We start from the raw sequence: 24,151 nt of genomic DNA on the forward strand, positions 1-24,151 counted from the left end.
AGATTTTTTGGTTGACATGACACTTTCCTTTTAGTTCAAAAATGCTACGCATTAAAATTCATTAAATATACATAATTAGTAGACAGACACCATTTCCATAACTTTGATACAAACAATTGCGCTACGTGACGGCGATGCAGACAAAAAATTGAACATCTTCTATATTCGTTCAGTAATATTTCAAATGTCAATATTAGAGATGAATGGATTTTATTTCATTTTATCGATACGAATAAATATTTCAAAACTTTTCATTTACGTTATGTAACATTTGGAACATTCAAAACACTTCTTTCTATCGTCGGCGATCTGATCCGTGATACTTTAACCAAACTCATAAATCCCCCTTTGAACGACTGCTCGCTGGCATCAAACCTCACGACCAGTCTGATTCGACGAACTAGGAATCAGAAACATTTCCAGAGTAGAGTACTACCCTTGCTTGGATTCGGTCGAGCTAACATATTTCACCGAAACCAGAAGCACCTGGGCCTCCAAATATCGCGGTAGTGGTCATTTCCACATCAACAAAAAAAACGTATTATCGATTTCATTTGAATCGATTTTACCTGCAAGTTCAACTAAACCTCACCTCTAGAATCAGTAAATTTTCGATTCCAGAGACGTCTCTGGTGGATTGCATATTTTTTGCAATTTACCTTTAATATATTGATTATATTTATTAATTTCATTACAAATTTTGTGTGCAAAATATTTTTCACTTAGTGCTTTGGCTTCCAACAGTGCAGTGCTGTTATTTTTCTAGAGAAACCCGAAGAAAATGGCTTCAGATGTATTGGCGAACGCGGGATCTGAAATTCGCGAGAATCTGGTAATTACAGAGATTGCGTTAGTTGATTATCCTTACCTCTACAGTCAATGTTAAATTATATTAAATGGCACCAATGGTATGCGATGTTTCGTCCGTAAACTTTATACAATGACCTTCGACCATTCTTTACTTCTACGGTCTTTATTTCTTTTTTCAATTTACAAAGCGTTGGTAAATAATCGAAGGCTGTTGTCGAGCTATGTTTGTCAAGTTATGCGATTTTATTCAGTTACCTATTCTTAAAATTTGAATTCAAATTAAGAAGCAAAATTTCAACGACGATAATTAATAGTTTCTTATTCTCCACAGAGTATCCTCATGAACTCTTTTAATCACTATAGAGATAATTTGGTATTGGACGTGAATGGCCTCCCAATGTTGAATAGGTTTCTCTCATAGCATTGTAGTTGGTATAAGTAGCCCATCTCAAAGCTAAATAAGAACAAAGACTGTAAATTCTACCATGATACAGACGAGAGGCCTCTGCACCTTTTTTTTAAATTTATTTGATGACCATGGATTCAAGTCCTTTAGTCAAAATATTGGAGTAATTAAACACAAAAAGATATTTAAAGCCCTACATCAATGCTGCCTTAAGGGCATACACTCCTACCCTCTGCACAAAGTTTGCCCCAGTCAAAGGAAATTAAGAAGTTGAAGAAAAGTCTTTTATGTCTTTAATCCTTTCGTTCTTAGCTCTTAGTAGAGGTATTAACAAATGTATTGGCCATTATATACTGGTTGCAGTGTACAACATGTATAACACACAACACTTACACCTATGCAACTTCTTTGTTTCTCTCTGTTGTTCTCTGGTAAGCATATCAGAGTTATATATTATTCTTTACATCATTAATTCAGGTTCATTACAATTTTAACAAAAACTAATTATTTTAATTATAACACGTGAAAAACCATGTTCTTATCAATTTGTGCTAAAGGCGATATGTGCTAGAACTCTTAAAAACTATCAATGCGTAGAAAATCCTACACTATATTGCGTCTTGTGCCTTGATTCCAAAATGCAATAAATGGGGTTCACAATAACTTCATTACTGCTCCCTTTCAACAGCTTCCCAAATGTTAACTATAGCTAATAATTTAACAAAACTATTATTATCATTGTTTCTCTATACTCCAATTTTTTTTTAATTTATTTTTTAATAAAGCCTACATCACTTGGATGTCTCCACACTGCAATGGAAGAGGTCTTACATCATACTACAAGGCAACACCTCCCACAGGTGTGACTTACACAGTTAGAATAATCCACTTGGATTGGCATTATAAGGCCGTTATTGAGTCATGGTTACTCATATCGTACAAGACTTATTAAAAAACAAAATTTTAGAAACTAGTTAGGTTTTCGTGATTACTACACATTGTAAACTATTGCGGAACCTGCGAAGAACACAAAATGCTTGTGTTTTGAAATTCGAACAAAAAAGATAGATAAACTCTTTATTGCTATCATACATACAAATAAATACAGCACATAGACAACTTAAAAGTAATGTGAGCAAAGGTGGCCTTATCGCTAAGAGCGATCTCTTCCAGTCAACCATACTTCTTATAAAATTTTTCATTGTTTTGTAAAATTGGATAACAATTGAAATAGTCCAATTGTGGTCTAAACTGAAACGATAATTAAATATTTTTATTATCAGTATGTTTCACCACTATAATATTCATATCTTTCACTACCATGTATTCATTCATTCATAATATTCAATATTTTTTTGTGAAATTACTCCGCTAGTTTTGTTATAATTATTAATACAAAGATGGAACACTTCGTATCGGACGGATAAAATCCAAATAACTTTGCATATTGGTTTTGATTTCATATACTTCATGTTTATTCACTACGATTAAAAGACTTGAAATAATTAATTTTAAACCTATTTGTTTGGCTTTTAACCCTCCTTTACAAATATGTTGACCCTTGAACCTGAATTCATTGCCTTTAATATGAGGTTCTCTTGTATTGGATTGTTTCTTACTTATCAAATATTTATAGATGAACTCTATTGTTTTTTTAAGTATAATATAAAATCGATCATATAAAACTTTCATTGTTATTATTCACATAGCATTATGAACCATTCATCCAAGTTATCTAAACCTCGGTAACTAGATATGTTAGCACAAAACATGCTTATTGTGTTTAGAGTTTTTACATTACTATGCTTGTTTCATTCAATTCAGATTATAAAACTAGACTAGTTAAACAATAAAAAAAACGTACACACTATCACAAAAATGGTCCAGATTTACCTGATATTCATGATAAACTTACATCACAAGCGTAAATTAAACTTGTTAAAAGAGATAAATGAATTCGTCAGTGCATAGAAAAATTCTCATTTTTGAACGAGTCATGTTGTTTAAAAAATGAAGATGTCCCCATTATTAATCTCTTGAATATTCCTCCAATATTTTCAGTATAAATTAATTCTTATTCCATCTTCTATGATAATTTTCCGCATTTGATGTTAACACCCGTTCATATCAAAAGTTCATGTTACTGAACGAAAATGATGAATAACGTCGATTATTTTAAACATACTAAAAAAATTTATTAGGACTGTACATACATATGATTGGTTTGATGTTGAGGCCATTTAATGATTGATGCTGACTGCTTTTTTTCACTAAAAGTTGTTTTGTTAAGTTGATCACCACCTAAAATAATGATCGCCGCATGTTTTTGTTACAACCTTTGTAATTTAAGCATTGTTATATGAATCTGTGGGTGCTACAACTTGCTTATTGAAAAATAAAGTAAAAAGTTAGAACATGAAACAATATATTCGTTTATTAACTTACTAGCTGAACAGCGTTGTTTCAATGCTGTTGAAAAAAAATTGGCTACAAAAAAAGAAGTCACGAAGTGGAGAAGTACATCTGCAAAAGAACCTTTTTGGCTATAGACACATTTGCCTTTTTTTAATGGCGTAAGGCTTCATTTTCAATAGGAGTTTCGAGACGGTTTAAGTAGCTGTAACGCCATGCAAATAATATTGTTTTAAATAATTGATGCCTGACTGAATGACGAAATACTTTCATAGATTTCTCATAGATGGCGCTACGGCTAAAAAGTCATTAAAAACCAGATACAACAAGCACATAGAAAAATTCGTAAGGTCCACTGGCTCGTTTCGTGGCTTAGTTGGCATAGCGTCTGGCACGGTTAGCTAGAAAATGTCGGTTCAAATACGGTCGGATCGAAGGATTTTTTCTAAGTGTTCGATCTTATTAATAATTTTTTAAATTTCACAAAAAATAATAGACTATTAAGGTGGTGAAGCATCCTGACATTTTTAAAACGTCCTGACATTCAATAAACACTTAATATTGTTTTATTTACAATCAAAATTTAAAAGTGAATTAAATATAAATTCATCAATTTCAATTATAATATCATTTCTTATTTATTACACGTGTATATGGATCACTATACTGTCCTCGTAACGAAAAAAGGCACGACGTACTTTATACAGCAGTTGTTGTACATAGGGCGCACTGTATGTTTCCGGAACTGGGCACTTACATAAACAATATTTAAAAAGTAATTACAACATTTAAAAATGGAACTCTTTGGCTATAGAATACAGTTTGTTTCATCTGACTGTCTCTTGTTTTTACATTGTGGCGTCATTTTAGAAATTGGTTGTCTACATCACCATGGATTTAACTCGTGAAAATTAGTATGTAGTATCGTAGTATGATTTTCTACGACTTCAAGTGTAATTTAGCAGCTCGGCTCGCTCGGCTTCTACTGCTGCACTGCTTTTGGCGATGAAGCACCACGCAAGACGACTATTTATAGCTGGATTGCAGAATTCAAACGCGGTCGTGTGAATCTCAGTGAGGAATTTCGTGATGGTCACCCGTCCACTGCTGTGAACAACAAAAACATCGATACTGTGCGTCGCATGATCAAAACAGACAGGCATGTGACATGCCATGAGATTCGGGCATCTTTAGGCATAGGCATGAGTCAAATACAATCAATACTACACAAACATACAACATTAGGGTGTGAAAAAGCTGTGCTCTCGGTGGATCCCACACAATTTGACTGAAGGTCAAAAAACGGGTCGCGTCACTTGGTGCAATGCCATGCTTACCCGATTCAAAGAAGAGGCGTCAAATTTGGTGTGGGACATGGTAACAGGAGACGAAACATGGACTTATAGTTACGATCATAAAACAAAGCAGCAATCGAGCGTATGGGTCTTTCGAGATAGCCGAAACCAACCAAAGTGGCGCGCGTGGAAAGTGCCTCTAAGCGGATGATTGCTTCTTTTTTTAATAAAACTGGACACATGGTTACTGTTGCTTTGAAGAATCGTTGTACCGTGAATAGTGACTTTTTGATTGTTTGCCGGAAGTTATTGACAAACTCCGTATAAAATAACCGTAAACGCCATATCATCTTGCACCACGATAATGCCAGTTCACACACAGCCAGACAGACAAATGAATTTTTGAAGGTGAACAACGTTGACCTTATGAGCCATCCCGCGTACAGTTCCGATCTGGCACCTTGTGACTTTTATTTATTTCCAAAAATTAAGAACCAGTTACGTGGTCAACGAATTTCATCACCTGTAGAGGCTGTCGTATGAAAAATATGTTTCAGAGATTGTCATGGAGGAGTGGCATAAATGTTTTCAAAATTGGTCCATTCGTATGACAAAGTGCATTAACGCTAACGTATATTTTGAGAAACAATAAATCATTTCTGACCATTTATAGTATTTTTTTCTTATTCATTCCGGAAACTTATAGTGCGCCCCACGCAATGCTTGCTTATACGATACGTCACAAATATAAATACACACTAATTCGAAAAATCTTTCTTCAAAATTGTTCTTTAGGCCGCAAATTCGTAACGATGGGTGGGTGCTTTCAGCGGGGCGTTCAAAGTTTGAGCGTACATTATGGGCAAACGTGTGTCTTGTCTTGAACCCCGAAAGCCCCGCAGCAGGGGGTATACTCCCTTTCTTCGTCCAACATCCGTCCCAAACAATTACCATCACATATGTAATAAATACTGAACCAAATAAAAAAGGCTCTTCTTCTGATTTGATCGAGTATTACTTATTTGTCAGTAATTGTATTGGACGAATGTCGGTGTGAGAACGGGAGTGGACACCCAGCATGCTGATTTTGATTCAAATCGGGGTCGATCTGATCGGGTAACCCATCCGGGTCTCGAAATCAGATGAGTTTCCGAGCCAGAAGATGAACCTGATTCCTACTATATCTTTCTAATTTGTTATTTAAATCAACTATTGTTCCTATTTGAAATGTCAAAAGTTTCCGTTCGGCCATGCGCCTCGACTCGGAAGAGACGCAATTTCCGATCGGGAAAGGCCATTGACTTACAAATAAATGGACGACGGGTCTAATACAAAAACCACGAAAAAAATGTCCCAAGTCAACCTTTTTAAAAAAAATTTAAATTGTAATGTCATCGCAGTATCGCGCTGTCAGTCGAACAAATGAAGACTAAAGCGGAGTTTGGCGCTCTGTATACGATTTTAGCGCCTTACAAGTGCGGACACTTTTTAGCGCGGACCCGACGTCCATATAATTGTAAGTCAATGGGAAAGGCAATCAAAATCAAATTGCTGGTGCGAATTTGCGGCCTCACTGTCATAGCGTTCCAAAAAGTGACAGTATAAACCTATGGCTAAAATTAAATTTTATTGGTATGCGTTCCATTATTATTCATCCTGTTGCGATAAAACTTTCGTGAGTTGTTGTGCTCACTCTCACAAAAATTAAAAGATGAATACACCAATTTATTGTTTTAGCAAATTGTTAAACTACCAGTAGAGCTCCATGTGAAAGAGTTCGTCCAGGAAAGTACTGCCATCTTACTTATTTCTGCCGCCAAGCAGTAGGTAATGTGAGCATTACTGCGTTTTAGTTTTGAAGGGTAAGCGTGCTGGCGAATTATAGGCACATGGGATTTGTCAACTCAAGTCTCAGGGTGACGGGTCCAGTGACAGTGCCCCTCAGATCTTTGCGATTTATATCATTGAGTGACACTACAACTGCCATGAACAGGCGTGTTCTATACCTTTGTCTTACCACTCGCACGATTTGCTCGTCCCGTCACTTGATAACTTAAAAAACTTCAATACGTCGCAAGAAAGTATTTTGTATTTTATATATATATTTTTCCAGGTAACGACAGCCGTTAAGTTCCTGCAGAATCCAAATGTACAGCGGTGCACCATGGAGAGCAAGGAACGGTTTCTACGTAACAAAGGTCTTACAGACTTAGAAGTACATAAGGTAATTATTTGATTCTCCATTGGATACAGAAAAATATAACCCACATCCTCGCCAATTGGAGGTTAGATACCGAAAAATGTAACCCATATATGGAGAGGATATGGGTTATATTTTTCTGTATCCAATGGAGCAATAAACATGTTTGACATAACTCCACTAATGCCATTCTTCTATGAGGAATTATTACATGCTGTCGTATATTTACCAAAGTCGTTAGTGACATTAGCAACTTTTTTTTATATATAATAGACACACGCTTGGCCACAATCTCACCTGATATTAAGCGACGATGGGACGCGTTTGCCTAAAAAATGCCTATTCACTCTAGCCTTGAACAGCCCCAAATTGTACTTTTCGGGAAATATAGAGCATTCCATCCCTTAGCCGTACGCATCAGAAATCTTGATAGTAGTAATACGGGAAAAGTATTATTGCCCGTACTACTAGTGGTAGTACCACGGACAAAAACAATTACCCGTGATACTACTACGTCTGTCGGTAGTTACACGGGAGATTATTATTGCCCGTGTAACTACTAGGCCTGTCGGTAGTTGCACGTGAGATTATTATTGCCCGTGTAACTTATAAGTAGTTCTGCTGGTAGTACCACGGGCAACAAAGGTATTTTTCTAGGCCGTAATTTTAAACACTTTCTGAAAAATGGCTTCAGTGCTGGTCTGTGCTTTTCGCTGGTCTGTGCTTTTCGCTGTTTTCGTTGGTTATTTTTGTGATTAAATCCCACAAAGTCAAATTGATTTTACGTTCGTCTTTTATCGTCACTCAATTATTGTTATCAGACTATTACTACTGACGACCTCTGTGGTTCCGTAGGTAACAATCTAGGCGCTTGTTGAAGAAGATCCCCCGGGTTCGATTCCCGGTAGGACCAAGTCACGAGACAAACTTTCTAAATATTTTTTAACGCTTAGCCCCGCACTAGGGAAACCCTGTATCGCGGATGGCGGACACAAATAACATAACTTAACCACAAATTACACCCAAACTCACGAGAGAAATAAATGTAGACCATACAAATATTTCTCACGGCCCGGGAATCAAACTCACGATCTCTGCATGGCAGTCCAGCATGGTAACCGTTCGACCACGGAGGCAGTTTCAGTGAGAAATTGGTTCTGGTATGGGCAGTCTGGGTAAACCCCTCAGTCTATTTCGTCAAAAAGAGGGGGGTTATAAGTTTGAAGCCTTTGTCTGTGTATCTTTATATGGGTTTTCCAATAAGGACATAACAATTTTGTATTTCAATAAAACACTGAGTAATTAGGATATCGACCGGAATTTTATTCCAAGTGCAGTAACCATGTTACATTTAAGAATGGAATTCGATCTCGTTCATATGGCTACCGCGAGCACGTTTGCCGCGGTCACACAGCTGGTCAAACAATCGATCTATTGAAGACAAGTTCGATAAACCGCGAAATGGTCCGGTCGAATGGCCACCTCGCTCATGCGATCTAACTCCGCTGGATTACTTTTTATGCGGTTACGTTAAGTCGTAGGTTTATGCCAACAAGCTAACAACGTCAAATGAGCACAGGAACAATGTCAAACGCAAAATTGCCAACGTTTCGGCCGATATGTGTGAACGAATGGGCTCCAAAGAATTGAACGAGATCGAATTCCATTCTTTAAATGTAACATGTGTACTGCACGTGGAATAAATTTCAACTCAATAACTCAATTATTCTGTGTTTTATTGAAATACAAACTTGTTATGTCCCTACTGAAAATCCCCATATCTGATACACGCATCGTCGTAAAAGAAATGGACTGATCTCAAAATGTTTTTTTTTAATCTGAACGCTAATTTAATCAGGATGGTTCATGTGAACTTTTGAGTAGGCACAAAAAACAGAATTACTAGAAACAAATTGTATAACAATTTACGATTATACCCTTGTTTTATAACTAAGAGAAGGTGTACTAATTATGTTTTTTAAGCTTTAATTGCCTGAAGTTACGCTTGAAGAGTAAAAAAGAGATTTTATCCAGAAACGTAATTACGAGGTTTTCAAATTCAGCCGACGGTGGCTTTGTTTGATGAAGGCGATGAATGTTTTCTAGTTAGTGTAGGGATATCCCTACACCGCCACACCCCAAAATAAAGCAGTGTTTTTTGACGATTGACCGGTTGTTTTACTTCATTATTTTAAGTCTAATTAGAAAAAAAAATTTTGTTTGTCATTTTTTTTCATGCATCATCATCAAACTTGAGAGCATTCTTGTCGGTGGAGTCTGTGGAATGTCTTCCATAAGTCAGCTCCCTGTCCTCCTTATATGATACGACACCGGCCTTTTCCTTTATTATATTTCTATGTAGCTGCGCCTATTTCGATCTCTTCCCCTCGATTTTTCCCTCCAAAATGGTCTTAAAGAAGCTATCAAATGTGCACTCTTTTTCCGCGTCAATACTCTATAGTATTTTTATTATTTTTTTCATTAATTTGTTTTAATTTCCCACTAAAACAGATTTGTCGGTAGTTTTGGTTGTTTGTAAATTTCGTGCACTGTAGTTAAAAAAGTTTTATTTATTTATTAAACTTTGATTTAATCAATGTTAAACTAATACAATTTATAAATTTTTTGCTACAAAATCTTAAAAAAAAAGGATCATTTTATATATTTCGATTTTTTTTTATAAAAATTGAGTAAAGCTGTTTGTACCTACTACTAAGTTGATGTTAAAAGATGTTAATTTAATTGCTATTTTATGTCTAATCCTTATTGATTTTAATATAAACGTTACTATTTTATATTCTCACTTTTTTTAGTACCGCTATTTAGCGACACATTTGTGCCGGTGTGTTTAAATAAGACGCTTTTATTGATTTGAAGTGTCAGTTAAGTATAGTTTTAATTATGATTACGACGTTTAAACGTGACAGATAACATCTGTATTTACATAGTGCGACTTGACCTGCCACATTGTATGTTGTAAATTATCACGGAGAAGTGAGCAAGGTGAACCGAAAAATAAACTTGTTTTTTTTAACCGACTTCCAAAAAAAGTAGAATCTCAATTCGACTGTATTATTTGTGTCTGTTACGCGATTACTCTGGCATTTGTGAACCGATTTTGATGATTCTTTTTTTGTTGGAAAGAGGGTACCTCAGTATTGGTTCCGTTTAAATTTGAAGGAAATATTCCACCTCTAAAGGTGGCAAATTAGCTGATTAATCCGGTTTCGTGCACTTTCCGGTAACCAAATTCAATAGTACTTGGCAAATAGATGTAATTCTACGAACTTTAGAGGTTGAGTTAAGTTAAGGTAAGTAAGTTAAGGTAAGTTACTAAAAAAAGAAAAAAATAATTTGCAATTAGTTATTACTGTATTAAGTAGAAATGTAAATAAAAAATGAGAAACAATATGACGATGTACGGTAAAACCCAAAAGGGTTTATGTTACATCGTTTTAGTTCATAAGCTATTTGTAATCTGTTTTTTTTTTAAATAAAAAAATAAAAAAATAGTTATTTTTTTATAACATACATACATATACTTCACGCCTTTTTCCCATCGGGGTAGGCAGAGATAACAGTTTTGTTATTTTTTTATTTATTTATTTATTCAATTATAAATGGTGTAACCTGACGGTAATTGACCATAGCATTACGCCAATTTAATTTTAACAAAAAATAAAAATAAAGATAATACAAAAGAAAAATTAACAAAAATTAAAAACAAGTAAAAATCTTAAACAAAACATATTACTAATCTAAACTTAAATTAAATAACTAACTAATAAACTAAAATCCATCCTGTCTTCTCTCTAGCACTCTTTTCCATTCATTCAACAGTCTCGCTATCCCTGTCACAAATAGATCATATTGCGGCGTTGCTGCGAGTACGGAGTTGAGGAGAGAAGCCGCAGGTTTTATAAATAAGTTATAATTCTTTTTGTTGGTATTATAGTAAGCATTGTATTTATTATTTTTATGTCGTCGCATCGACTAGATTCGTAAACCTCGTAACTTCCATTAATATGGACTTTTGAGTTGGCACAAAAAACGGAATTACTAGAAATAATTATATGCCAATCTAAGATTAAATCTTTATGTTATAACTAAGAAAAGGTTCACAAATTATATTTTATAGGTTTATAGATGACGGTTAAATTTATATGCTTCTATTTTTTACAGGCTATAGAGAAATGCGCGGAGCTGTTAGACGTACCATCGATGACGTCAGAGCTCATGGTCTTCCACCAATCACGGCGGTCTTGGTTCAGAGAACAGTTCGCACCTATTCTAGTCTACGGAGGAATGGCATATGCTGCTTATTTGTTCTATAAGGTAAAAGTTACATAGATTTTTAAATGACTAATCGGTTACTTCATTGATTTATAATCTTTAACACGAAGCGCAGCAAGCGAAACTTTTTTGGCATCACCTCAAATTGAACCGTCTAAGAAAGGAATTATTCTGCCGTTTCTAAATCGATGTGTATCAAATTTGAAACTAGCATAAATATACAATTCGACGAAGCCACGAAGCCAGTTCAAGATCAACTACTGCGCAGTGTACTTATTTTAATCATCAATCCATCAAAACGTATCATTATCAGCAATCAAGCACATAATTTACTTATCAATTATCAAAGTATCATTTTATGAGATTACGGATACACCGTACAGCTCACATTTTGAATTTCAATCCTGTAGGGCTACCACAATAAGGCGCAACTCGCGCTAATCTCTGCGATAATAGCCGTGTATCACGCTTTATGTCGCTCTCGCGCTAATCGCGCCCGCTAGCCCTACTCATGTATTAAGCTTATGAAAAAATATTAAATACGCGTGTCGATGTAAAAATTGTGAAAAACACACTGCAACATTTTTATTTAAAAAAAAACTGTCTTCAAAACTTTATTGTCCTCTATTGTTGTATCCTCAACGACAATTGAAACGCATGTAGAAGTTTTTGTTTTTATATGATATTATAAAAGTCCTCCTCAAAACGAATCGTGTGAGCCCAAACACAAGGGTAGATGATGTACACCATTGAGAAGTTGCTCTCACGTGTCTGCCATTTCCATCAACAAATCACATGACATTTTATTTTCATTGGAATTACATAATTTTGCTAAAATCGGTTAACAGAAAGCTGGTGAAATTAAATAAACTGGTTCATCCCCTAATTTGCTACCCTTAGAGGTACAATATTTTCGTCAAATGTAAATGGGGCCATTTCTAAGGTACCCGCTTTGTAACAAAAAAAGAACCACAAATGTTGGAGTAGTCACGTAAGTAATATGCAAACAAAAAAACTGTTGATTTGAGAACATCCTCCTTTTTTCAAGTCGGTTAAGAAAAAGGTAGACTGCTGCACTTTGATAGGAAATCGACATTTCGCCTAATTTATTTTTTTACTTCTTAGTGGGTAACGATATTAGTAAACATACTTGCGTACATACTTATACCCACGCCTTTGGATTCCAAAGACCATCACATACACAGTTTGATATAATTTAAAATATTAATGTCTCAAGCTATTTGTTTTCTTGTATTATTATTTTGACATATTGCATATCATTTTGACATTGTATAATTATCATTATTATATTGCCCCCATTCACTATCACAGCGTTTAAATTATTGGCCTACATATTAAATCCGTGTGATATTTTATCCAAATCGTTCTAGGTTGTGTTTTGTATGAGAGGAAAACAAAATTTCACGAATCGAATACGTTCGACATTTTCTGTATCCCGTATAATGTCGGACAATGAAATTTCAGACGTAATTTTTTACTATCCTGTATACTTCGGCTGACAATCTTTAACATCGATCAATAGATGAGCTTGTCATTCTGTAACAACTTTTATTAACGACTAGAGGTGGGTGATAAATAACGTCACGATGAAAAAATCACGATGATCCGCCGTCAAACGGTATCACCGTGACTCGTTCCGAAGGAACGACATTCCAAAGTCACATAGGTGTTCCTCCGTTCCATAACTATCCCCGTCACTCACATCACGACATAGGTATTTGATACAATGCGCGATCTCCGTTCCGTGGTGACTGAGCGCGCCACGCGTTGTAGTTTTAGCCGTGGGGCGACGGCTTAAGAATACATTGTCGCCTCCCCATACATGCCCGTGGGGGTCGTAAGAGGCGACCGAGGGCGTCACAAGTGTCCATCTGCTTAGCATTGTGGTAGGCTCTGTGCCGACTGGATAGCGACCACAGTACACACGGCGGAAAACCCTCCACAGTGAAACGCTTTTGCGAATCGCGTTCAGGGATCAGTTGGTGTACATCCAGTGCATTTGGCCAGACCGGCAAAATGATAGTGACGGAGTGAAGATATTTGTGTTTTCCATCCGTTACTCTCATCTCTGGACTGTATTCGCACTTTCCATCAGGCGCGGTGCAGTCATTTTGTCGAGTCGCAATAAAAAAAAAAAAAAAAAAAAAAAAAAGTGTTCTCTTCAAATCGGGCCATTTCGGCGATGGGAGTGCGTGAGATAGGATGACTTTCTTTGCTCACTCACAAGGGTCGTAGGTGCTTATTACTACTAGAAAGGGCAGATGAAAAAAATCTGCAGCAGTTATTATAAACCTGTTTATGAACAAAATTAAATATTTTTGTATATTTGTTTTATTATAGGAAGAGTTGGTGTTTTATATTTATGTACTTTGTGTATTCTACTAGAAATATAATTACATTACATTTTATTGCTATTTTTAACAATCCAAAGATTCGCGTTAAATAAGTAACAAACAAAATTATATTAAATACAAAATCAACTTTTTGAATGGAATTTAAACTTATTACAAACGGAGCAAAAACTAAATCATTCTATAAAAAACGGCTATAAGTATTAGAAAGAAGCCGCTGGCTAAAACCGTATATCGTGATGTAAGTTATAGGCGTGACAAGGTCACGGAAGTAACAGTGGTGACAAAATCACGATGATTTATCACTGTGATTCTTTTGGAACCGTAATGACAGTCACGGCGATAGAAATGTAACGCTATTCCCCATGTCTATTAACGACCCTACAACGACGCATGTACAGAATAAACTATATTATAATTAATATGGCATAATTAATTTGGTAGCAAACCATAATAAAAAAGCATTTTAGTAAATCGAATTGTAAATAATAAGTATGTAATGTAAAATGTAAGTGTGAGTATAATGCTCATTGTCTTAATTTTGAGGCCCAACGTGAAACTATCAAAATTAATTTATGCAAATCAAAGATTTCTTGCATAACTCAGAAAAAAATAAAATATCCATTGATTTAATTTATTTTACATCTCAGAGAAAAAATATCAATCATTAAAAAAGATGACCGTTTAGATTTTTTTGCAAATTTAAAGTGACGATTAAATACATACCCTTAAGAAATAGGCAATTTAGATTTCTGTGTGTGGCCGTCTATAGGTGAATTTATAAATTTATATGTATATTTGTTTCATTTTAAACCTTTTCAAGATTATCTTATACTGTAATGTTAATTGTAGCTTTGTAAAGGGAAATGAATGAAAATGTATCCAAACGTTACATCAAATAATTTGTAACCCGGAACAGCACATTACTCTTATGTAAAACACAATTGAACAGTCATTATTGATTATTATAATAATTATATTATTTATTATTACAAATCATTATTTATTATTATTATCATTTTTTTTTAAATACGCTCACACTCATAGCCCCGCACTGGGGAAACACACAAACTCACGAGAGAAATAAATGTACAAGTATACAAGTTTTACTAGCTCCTTGTGAAATTGTTCGTCCAGGGAAGTAGTGCCACCTTACCTATTTGCCTAATGCTCACATTACTGCGTTCCAGTTTTGAAGGGTACGGGGCTGGTGAAATTACAGGCACATGGGACTTGTCAACTTATGCCTCAGGGTGACAGACGCAGTGGCAGCACCTCTGATCTTTGCGTTTTAAGGCTCTGAGTGGCACTGCAACTGTCATGAACAGGCATGTCGCGTACCACCAGGCGCACGGCTTGTTCGTCCCGTCAATTGGTATTATATAAAAAAGAAGTATTTCTCCCGCAGCGTGGTAACCGTTCGGCCACAGAGGCAGTTGAAAGTAGATATTATAATACCTGCCGCACAAAGGGCATATTTTTTGATAGGGTAGTCAGACCCAGAGTAAGGTACCCAGTGTTACAAGTATTGGAGAGTATGTGGATTATATTTTTCTGTATCTGATGGAGCTATAAACATGTTTGACGTAACTCCACTTATGCCATTCTTCCATGAGGGGTGCGATTTAGTCGCAAGCATTTTTTTCATTAAAAGTAATATCTAAATTTCAGGAAATTGTACCTTATTAGCCATTTTCTGATTTAGACAAATTACGCTCAACGTTTACCGAACTGGATAGCGGTACTAACTTAAAACGTGTTTTAAGTCACTCTTTCCCTGATCTCTTCATATAGTAAGGCAAAAATATGACGAAAATATATTTTCAGCATTTCATCCGACAACTTCTCTTCGTGACGGAACCAAAGAAAAAATCAACAGCAGAATGCATCGACGAGCTTCGCAAGTCGTTGGACATATTAAACACGAGCGTGGCGTCTCTGCGCTGCGATATGCAAGCGCAGGCGCATCAGAACCTTACGAGATCACAGTTGGACAATATCAAATCGGATATTGCGTCGGTCAAAGGAATATTGCTTAATAGGTAAGAAACGGGTTGTAAAGCGTTAATATTGGTCACGGTATTGTACAGTGCAGAACACGGCGATCTTCGCGCTTAAAATTTAAATTCGCAATTCTGTAATAAGGCCCTAATCAACTTTTCAATAGCATAGTTATAACATTTAATACGTACATAAGTTGTTTAATGTAGTACGTTTTATTTTTATAAATAATATAAAAGTCGTCTTTATTTAACATGTGTCTGCAAAATACATTAGAAACAATTATGAAATATTAAATAATTCCTTCATTAAATACAAAAAAAACGTTAAAACATATAAACAAAAAAGCCCGGTCGTGCATAGAGTACTACTGCCACTTTTGGGATGGCTCTGCTACATACCAACTGGTCACCTTGGATTCAACTGACAAGCGTGGCAAGATGCTTATAGGTAACTCGGAATTAGTGGAGGCGAAGCTGCAGAGCCTTGAACACCGCCGTAAAGTTGCCTGCTTATCGATATTTTACTGGATATGTCACGGAGAGTGCGCGATGGAATTACACTATTTCATTGCGTCTTCCCCTTTCCATCACCGGGGGCCTAGACGTAGGCTTGGGTTCCACCCTCATGTTGTGGATATTCCAAAACTTCGCACAAAGCGTTACGCTTCCACATTTATATGACGAACGGCTATGGAGTGTAATTCCCTGCCTGCAGACTTGTTCCCAGAACGTTATTGGGCTTTTTCTAGGCGAGACTGATTAGGCATTATTTAGGTATGCAAGCTCCATCGTCGACCTCATCGCCACTTTCCGTGATATTAAATGTGCTCTTACATACATTTAAAAAAATGTCAAAAACGTCCACGACTCAGCATCTGAGGACTATGCTAATTACGTAAATAATCAAATTGAGTAATAACAATAATATTAAATTGTACAATACTAAATATACACAAATACACAGAACAGATACACAGACACAAGCTACTTTGCAAAACCTGCGTCCCGAAATTGCTTTTCAAACAGCCATAGAAAACATTTTCGTTTAAAGAGATTGCTAAACATTTTTAAACATTTTCGATTAAAAATTGGTAGTGCTTGAGACACTGCCGTCCGTAAAGTAGGAGGAAGGTCGTTCCAAATTTTGATACGGAACGTTTGAAGCAACCCCAGGTAGCTGACAAAGATATTTTCAACATATGACTCGCATGATAAAAGCACTTCACGTATGATTACAAGTGGCTTTGTTATATGAAGGATACAAATTCAACTCAATTCTTAAGTGTACTTATGATCCGATCATTTCTGTACAATCTACGGTATTTAATTTAAGTAAATGACTTTCCCCCTCTAAAGGCCGTACTGCATGCCACAACAGGCGTAAGGGAATTTTCGTACCTTTGCAACATCATTTGGACTTACCCTTACATATACACTCATACGACATACGAAATGACCGAGGACCAGTGGCGGATTTGCCCTAATGCCCTGTAGGCCCGGGCCTAAGGCGGCCAGATTTTAGGGACGGCCAATCGTGACAAAAAATTTACTAATAACAAGAAATAACTCAAAGTACCTAAATATTCTAAAGGCTCGCGTGTATCATGGCGAGCCTCACTGCACCGCATCGTATAACAATGATCTTCCTAAATTACTTTCGTACATTTTATGTATAAAATATAGATATGTTACATATCTATAATGTAATGTATAATCACTACCGCGTCTGTCTGTCTTTCTGATCGCGATAAACTCAAAAACTACTGAACGGATTTTCATGCGGTTTCCACCAATAGACAGAGTTATTCATGAGAAAGGTTTAAGTGAATAATTTATTTAGGTTTTGTGTAAATTGGCTGAAATATGACGATAAATGTTGAAGATGTCGGAAAATATCATGCCGGCTGGGCGCATTACCAACGTGCGCCCCGTGAACTAACAGAGATATATTAAATCAATGTCCTAAATAGTACATTTCTGAATTAAACTCAATAAAAGTTGGCAACAAAGTAATAATAATAACGCACACACTCTACATAGCCCCGCACTAGGGAAACCCTATGTCGCGGGTGCCATGGACACACACATAGACAACCACAAATTACACCCAAGCTCACGAGAGAAATAAATGTAGGTCATAGAAATATTTCTCCCGGCCCGGGAATGGAACCTGAGACCTCTGCGTGGCAGTCCGGCATGGTAACCGTTCGGCCACGGAGGCAGTTTCATCAAGTAAATTCATTATGTAGTCTACCAGTATATGATGAGTGCTGAGAAAGGGGCGGCTGGTACTGACTACATGGCCTGGTGGAGCCTAGGTCGGCCAAGACTGCAAATCCCCCCCGTTCAGCGTGTACTCGCGCAGATTCTCTCCAACACCAGGCTCTTCTGGCGGAAGTGTCCAGTAGCGTTCTGAGCCGAGGCTCTGACACGCTACTTAAATTTTTAAACGCGTTAAAAACATTCAGTTCGCCCTATTGTCCGGAGGTGCAGTCAATGCCATCAACAAATAACTGTTGTCAAAAAAATCGATGCTTATATGATACCTGTATGTGATACTATGTTACGTAAAAGGAATCAACCCTTATAATTGATACTACTTTCGCTCGGCATCATAAAAATAAAGGATGTTCTTTTTCCACATTTATAAACGATACCGGTCGTATAAAAAATATACGATACATTTAATGATAATGTCTAAAGAATGTGCTAAAGTATTACACGATAGGATGTACTTTATTCGATCGTATAAAATTCTGAAAACAGGTTGAAATTAAAGTCTAAAACTAATTATTTATGAATAAAGTATCTAACTTTGCACATAATTTTTATAAGAAGACATTTCTCTTTGAGTACTACAGAGAACCTGCAAAATTTTGGTTTTTGAACTGAATTCCTATTAGTCATTACATTCAAATTTATCCCAAAATTTGCCAGTCTGTTGCCCCATCAGTCGTCATCGGACGCTAGTCGACGTCGGATCTTTGTCAACTTTTCTCCGCCTGTTCTTATTTTATTCATATTATAACGCGGGAAATCTCCCACTTTACCGCTCCACGCATGGTGACTCCACCTGTGAAGGAAGGGAGAAACTCTTCCTTCGGTTCGCGAGAAAACGTTTTACTAGCACGTTTTCGAGTGTAACTTATCGTGTATTCTGTACTAAATGTTTGTAAAGTGTCAAAAGTTGCTAAAAGTTTTTTCTCCTACAAAGCCACGGAAACAAAAGCTGATGGAAACAAACACCCATCACAATATTAATTTACAACGCGCGGATTGCGGGACGCGAGGGGCGACCCCCACACCTCACCTCCTAATATCTAGGCTCGCGTTTCGCGTTGAAATGCCTCGCCTTAGTACTATTTTCTAGTTCTTCTTCTTTTAAATGTTATGGCCTCATCAAAGTTATCGATGATTTCGCCAATGTCCAGGTGAGGAACACACGCGTTTTTACTCAAAAATTGACCGGTGAATTTCGACAGAATTCACTGAGAGGAGAATCTAAGGGTCATATTCCAGAACTCTACTCAATGCTCAAATCAGGATTTAAGCAGACTTGAGTATGATTTTAAGCACTGGAATACGACCCTAATGGCAAGGACTTGAGTATGATTTTCAGTGATCACTGCAATACTCAAGTCCTGACTTGAGTATTGAGTAGAGTTCTGGAATACGACCCTAAAACTTACGAACATACGATACGTTATATTTTTTACTTCCTAGTTTCTGGTTAAATTCCAATTGTTATTGTTCGTTTATGCTATTGTATTAATTTAACTTTAAATGCTAATCTAATATAATATACTAGGTCATAACCTGCATATTTATTTTTTCAACGAGTAAATAAACTTGTATTCTTATATTTATAAGCTGTGGTACTTCTATGATTCTCACCATAAAATAAATATCGATTTTACAAATAGGACTACCAGGAACCTAGGTTCCTGTAGTCAGATCCAAAGATCTGACTTACCTTAAACCCATATAAAGTATGTTGTAAACTTCGTTTCAGGAACCAATTCCCCTCGCTAAAAACGCGTTCAGAGCCCCCCTCTATCCCAGCGTGGCAGCGCCAATCGGAAGAGGCCACCTCCACTGAACCCCCCGCTGAGGAAAAGAAGAAACCTCATAGAATCCGCAGTAACCGCTCAGAGTCAGGGGGATCCAATTCCAGTGAGGGAGAACAGGCTACAAAGAATAGTGACAGCAGTTTGGAAATTATGTGAGTGAAAGGGAGGGATATAGTTTTGTAAGTTAGTCTTTTTTTATGTTGTACTGATAATAGATAGGAAGATCTTTTTTTTTCTTGTTTGAATTACATATCGTTCCGATATATGGTGATAGAGGATGTGGATTGTTATTCTTTATTTTTATCTTGAACAGTAACCCAACCTAGACAATCCCTTGAACTGCGAGCAACGAAATTAACTCCGAGGACATTGCCCACAACACCCAGGCAAGAACCAATTTCAGAAATGTTCTATTCTAAATAATTCCTATCGAGAATCAAACCCTGAACCGTTTTTGATATTCGATAACGCCCAATTCGACAAAGAAGTTTTGTAGAGTACGTTTTATACCAATCAAAGCGCGCGTATTGCCTTGTGAGATTTAAGGCGCCTTCAATTAGAATCGCAGCTCTACCGTGTCAAACCAAGACACTGTGTAATATCAAAAACAGCATTTTGAGAAAATAATATAAAAAGCAATTTTGAAAAATAAGATATTGAAAACCTGTTTATAGGGTGTTGTAGATCCTATTATTCTTGGACATGCAGTGTTTTGGTTTTCTCTGAATATTGATCTGATGTTATTTTTACTTTAGTGTACTGTAAATTTACGTCAACAAAAGGTATTCATTTAAAAGCGAGCCTTATAAAAATGTTTTATGAAATACGATAATTAGGCACGTTGTTACAATGTTATATTTTGTAGAATTCCTATCCTATAGCCATATCTTTTGGAAGATGGAGTAAAATGACAGTTCATTGCTCAAAAGTGTTGCCCGCTTGCAAGCAACTAGTGATTGCAATCGATAAATATATAGATTATCGACTGAATGTTGGTTACGGTTATGAAATAAATAACGGAACTTGTTTCATTCGAATTATCGTCGGCCCATTATTCGTCCAACTGCTAATTTGAATTGTTCATTACACAGGTACACTAAATTTAGCAGTATGTGTATAACAAATACAAATATGAGACATTTTAAAATTTTTCATGTAAGTTTAATATACATAATCAAATATGCCAGTCGTTATTAAGATGTGTATGACTAAATTTCGATACTAATAGACGAACTGTCAAAATAAGATTAAAGAATGCAATAACGCAATTAGTAATTATTGGAACGTTGCAACTTTCACAAGGACATTTTTGGCGAAATTTTGCCTACTTTCACATTCTATCGATAAAACTGTCGACAACAATTACATGACTATTTAAAATTTTACGAAAACTGGCTACCCTACAAATGTCATTTTATTCCATCTTCGAAAAAGACAGATCTTAGATTATTTTTAGTATAGTAGTGACGCGACTGCAGCGCCAACGTGGTATCACTGCAACGCTTCTACAAGCGTCTACTTTGAAGGCACCTTTAGTCCTCCTCGCTCGTTTGCTACAACCAGGCGCACTTAACCTAACAATGTTTTCTTTTCTTTCAGAACATGAACTTCGTAATGATGCTGCTAGTCTTGTATAACCATTTGAAGACAACGGTGAGTCAGCTTAGTAGTAACATTCTCTATTAATTTGCCAATGTCCACACAATGTATACGGCTATAATGTTAATATATGTTTTGTTCGTAGAAAGTCTTATCTATTGGGGTTTTGTTTCATTTGCTCGAAACTTTATTTTATGTATTTTTATTAATGTGAATAACATATGAAACTATATTTTAATACGTCTCTTTGTAACATATTAAAAAAATTCGATGAAATGTTTTTTTGGGCAAGGCTAGTGTGTGAAGTAATTTTGAAATCGTGTATCATTAATTCAATAAAGATCATAACTTTCTTTTGAATACAGGTTGATTGTATGTATGTGTGGATCCCTCTCAAATAGATGTACCACCCATACATTTTGATCCATGGTGTATATGAACATTTTGTATGTGATCACTGTTTTTTTTTCACGTGTAATATTATAAAATAAATATTTATTGCATCATCTTTTCTAATCTTTTAGTAACAAAGACAACAACTGCGTCTTTGATTATTTTTTAAAATTTATATTTGTCTTAGTAAATCGATGAATCGATTCAGCGCACTCCGTTGTCAGTGAATTTGTTTATTACTAAGTACATGATTTCAAAATTAACTGATGGTTTTCTTAAAATTTATTGCCAAATTAACTTTATTTTAAATTAGTATTGTGTGATGGCTCGTTGACATAATAAGGTACCTTGGTATTAATTAAGATGTTGTACAGTTTTTTTAAGTGTTTTCCTTAGTACATAATCATGTATGATAGATAAACTACGGTCACTATATAATCGTCTCTGACAGTCGATAAATAGTTCACTTATTTTCTGCTCTTCCTTCTTGGGACAGGTTAGATGTGTAACCGGAGCATCGTATAGCGACCGTAGAATAGTTTTTAATTGAAATTTGTTATTTTGGGCTTAATTTGGATGCACCAAAGCGGCTGAAATTTATGATTTTTATGTAAAAATTTTGTTATTGCCAAGATTTTGCCTAGATTAACAAATGTCAGTAATTTTAGGTAGCAATTCGTTGTACCTTATGTCAAATATACAAAATACTCAATATGTACAATATGTAACATGTCACGGTGAAATAAATCATATTGGCCGTAGCAGTGTCTCCAAAATTGACATCTAACGGATAAACGCAGCGGAAGTACGCACAATAACGCTCTGTCGCAACGAGTATACATTACCAGCGGTGCTTTTCTCTGATCGTTAGGCTCAACTTATATTGCGGCGGAATGGACGCGAAGCGAATTTTTGTAACAATTATTAACTTTATGGTCAATTGTGTAACGTCCAAACTAGATACGAGGCACAATCTTGCGCGGAATTCTGGCGAATACGCGAGATTTTAATGTACAATAGCGTTACAAAAATTTGTTTCTAATATAAATTGAGCCTTAGATTCAGTTACTCCGTACCGGAATTGCCTCGAATTTTTAATCGAAATTGTACATAACCATCGTCCTTGACAGAGCGGCCGCGGCTTGACAGGGTTGATGTGACTCGCCTCTCAATATCTCGCCATATCTCCCTCACTCGTGCTTTCATGCAAAGGACCGCCCACTGCAGATTTTATCGGGTCCGTCCATCGCATGTGTGACCTTCCTTCCTAATGAGCTTTACGTAACGTACAAACTAGATACGATACGGTTGCGGGAATTCCCGAGACTTCGCGAGAATTCTTCGAAAGACGCGTAATCTCTTTTTTGGCTATGTAATTTGTACTTTACATAAATGACGATAAAGTTCATTATTCTAGGGTTACAAAATTCGCTTCCATTTAGTTCCGCAGCATTGCAAATTACGCCTTACTTGTCACGACCAATCTCGTAGACTTGAATTGCCATGGTCGATCTATAAAGGTGGCTTCCCACGGTCCGTGACTGCACGGGCCGCTCTGATTTGCACGGGAGTGCTCGCGCCGCGACCCCTGGGCCGTGAGAAGCCAGCATAAATCTGTAAATAATCATAGGACTCAGGTAAAAGACAATTTGTTCTAACCCGGATTATTTGTACGGTGTGATTCAAACTATGGCCCACCTCACATCTGCTGAAGATGTGAGGTGGCGGCTACTAATGACGCAGTGTGACTTAATCTGGGTCGTAATGGGCCGAGCGTGATTGCGCGTACACAATCTGCGTAACTTTCCGTAGATTTTTACATAGTTTTTTTTATTAAATCCAAAAATAGACCACGCCCTTTATTAGCATGTCTAAACTTGGAATAAAACGTAAAAACAAATACTAACAAAAAAAAATTCTAAGACCTATTCAAGTCAGCGAATAAAATAATCTAACATATAAAACAAACGAATATTTCAATTGCCTTCATATTTGTTACTAATGTCCAGTTGCACTAAACGTCTTAAACCAATGCTTAAATTGATAAGAAGTTCTTTGTGAAAGAGTTTGTCCAGGGAATTACTGCTACCTTACCTATTTCTGTCGCCAATCAGTAATGTCAGCATTACTATGTTCCGGTTTTGAAGGGTAAAGGTGCTGGAACTTACAGGCAAATGAGACTTGTCAACTTAAGTCTTAAGGAGACGGGCGCAGTGGCAGTGCCCCTTTAAAAGCTCTTGAGTGGTACTGCAACTGTAATGGACAGGCGTGTAGCTTACCATCAGGCGCACGTCTTGT

The 24,151-nt window shown here is 36.3% G+C and overlaps 1 protein-coding gene across 3 annotated transcripts; it reads left to right on the top strand.

Annotated features, from left to right (window-relative positions):
- Positions 1-750: 750 nt before the first annotated feature.
- LOC113235685 (peroxisomal membrane protein PEX14) lies at positions 751-23,981 on the top strand. Of its 3 annotated transcripts, none has more exons than XM_026471534.1 (6): positions 751-832; positions 7,037-7,147; positions 11,306-11,458; positions 15,616-15,830; positions 19,804-20,040; positions 21,461-23,981. In XM_026471534.1, the coding sequence occupies exons 1-5, from the start codon at positions 782-784 to the stop codon at positions 20,015-20,017; spliced, it is 744 nt and encodes a 247-aa protein (XP_026327319.1). In that variant the 5' UTR covers positions 751-781; the 3' UTR covers positions 20,018-20,040; positions 21,461-23,981. The 3 variants fall into 3 exon arrangements, with proteins under 3 accessions (XP_026327319.1, XP_026327318.1, XP_026327317.1); XM_026471533.1 differs by having other exon boundaries at positions 19,804-20,013; XM_026471532.1 differs by lacking the exon at positions 21,461-23,981 and adding an exon at positions 20,175-20,536 and having other exon boundaries at positions 19,804-20,013.
- Positions 23,982-24,151: the final 170 nt, after the last annotated feature.

This window comes from Hyposmocoma kahamanoa, unplaced genomic scaffold (assembly GCF_003589595.1).
Source record: "Hyposmocoma kahamanoa isolate Upper Pololo Valley unplaced genomic scaffold, ASM358959v1 88, whole genome shotgun sequence".
NCBI classification, from domain to species: domain Eukaryota; kingdom Metazoa; phylum Arthropoda; class Insecta; order Lepidoptera; family Cosmopterigidae; genus Hyposmocoma; species Hyposmocoma kahamanoa.

Excerpts from the sequence above, each read along its gene's own strand:
- LOC113235685 (XM_026471532.1), top strand. The coding sequence starts at position 782 with ATGGCTTCAGATGTATTGGCGAACGCGGGATCTGAAATTCGCGAGAAT. Across the intron at positions 833-7,036 it reads CTGAAATTCGCGAGAATCTG|GTAACGACAGCCGTTAAGTT; the intron begins GTAATTACAGAG and ends ATATTTTTCCAG. Across the intron at positions 11,459-15,615 it reads CTGCTTATTTGTTCTATAAG|CATTTCATCCGACAACTTCT; the intron begins GTAAAAGTTACA and ends ATATATTTTCAG.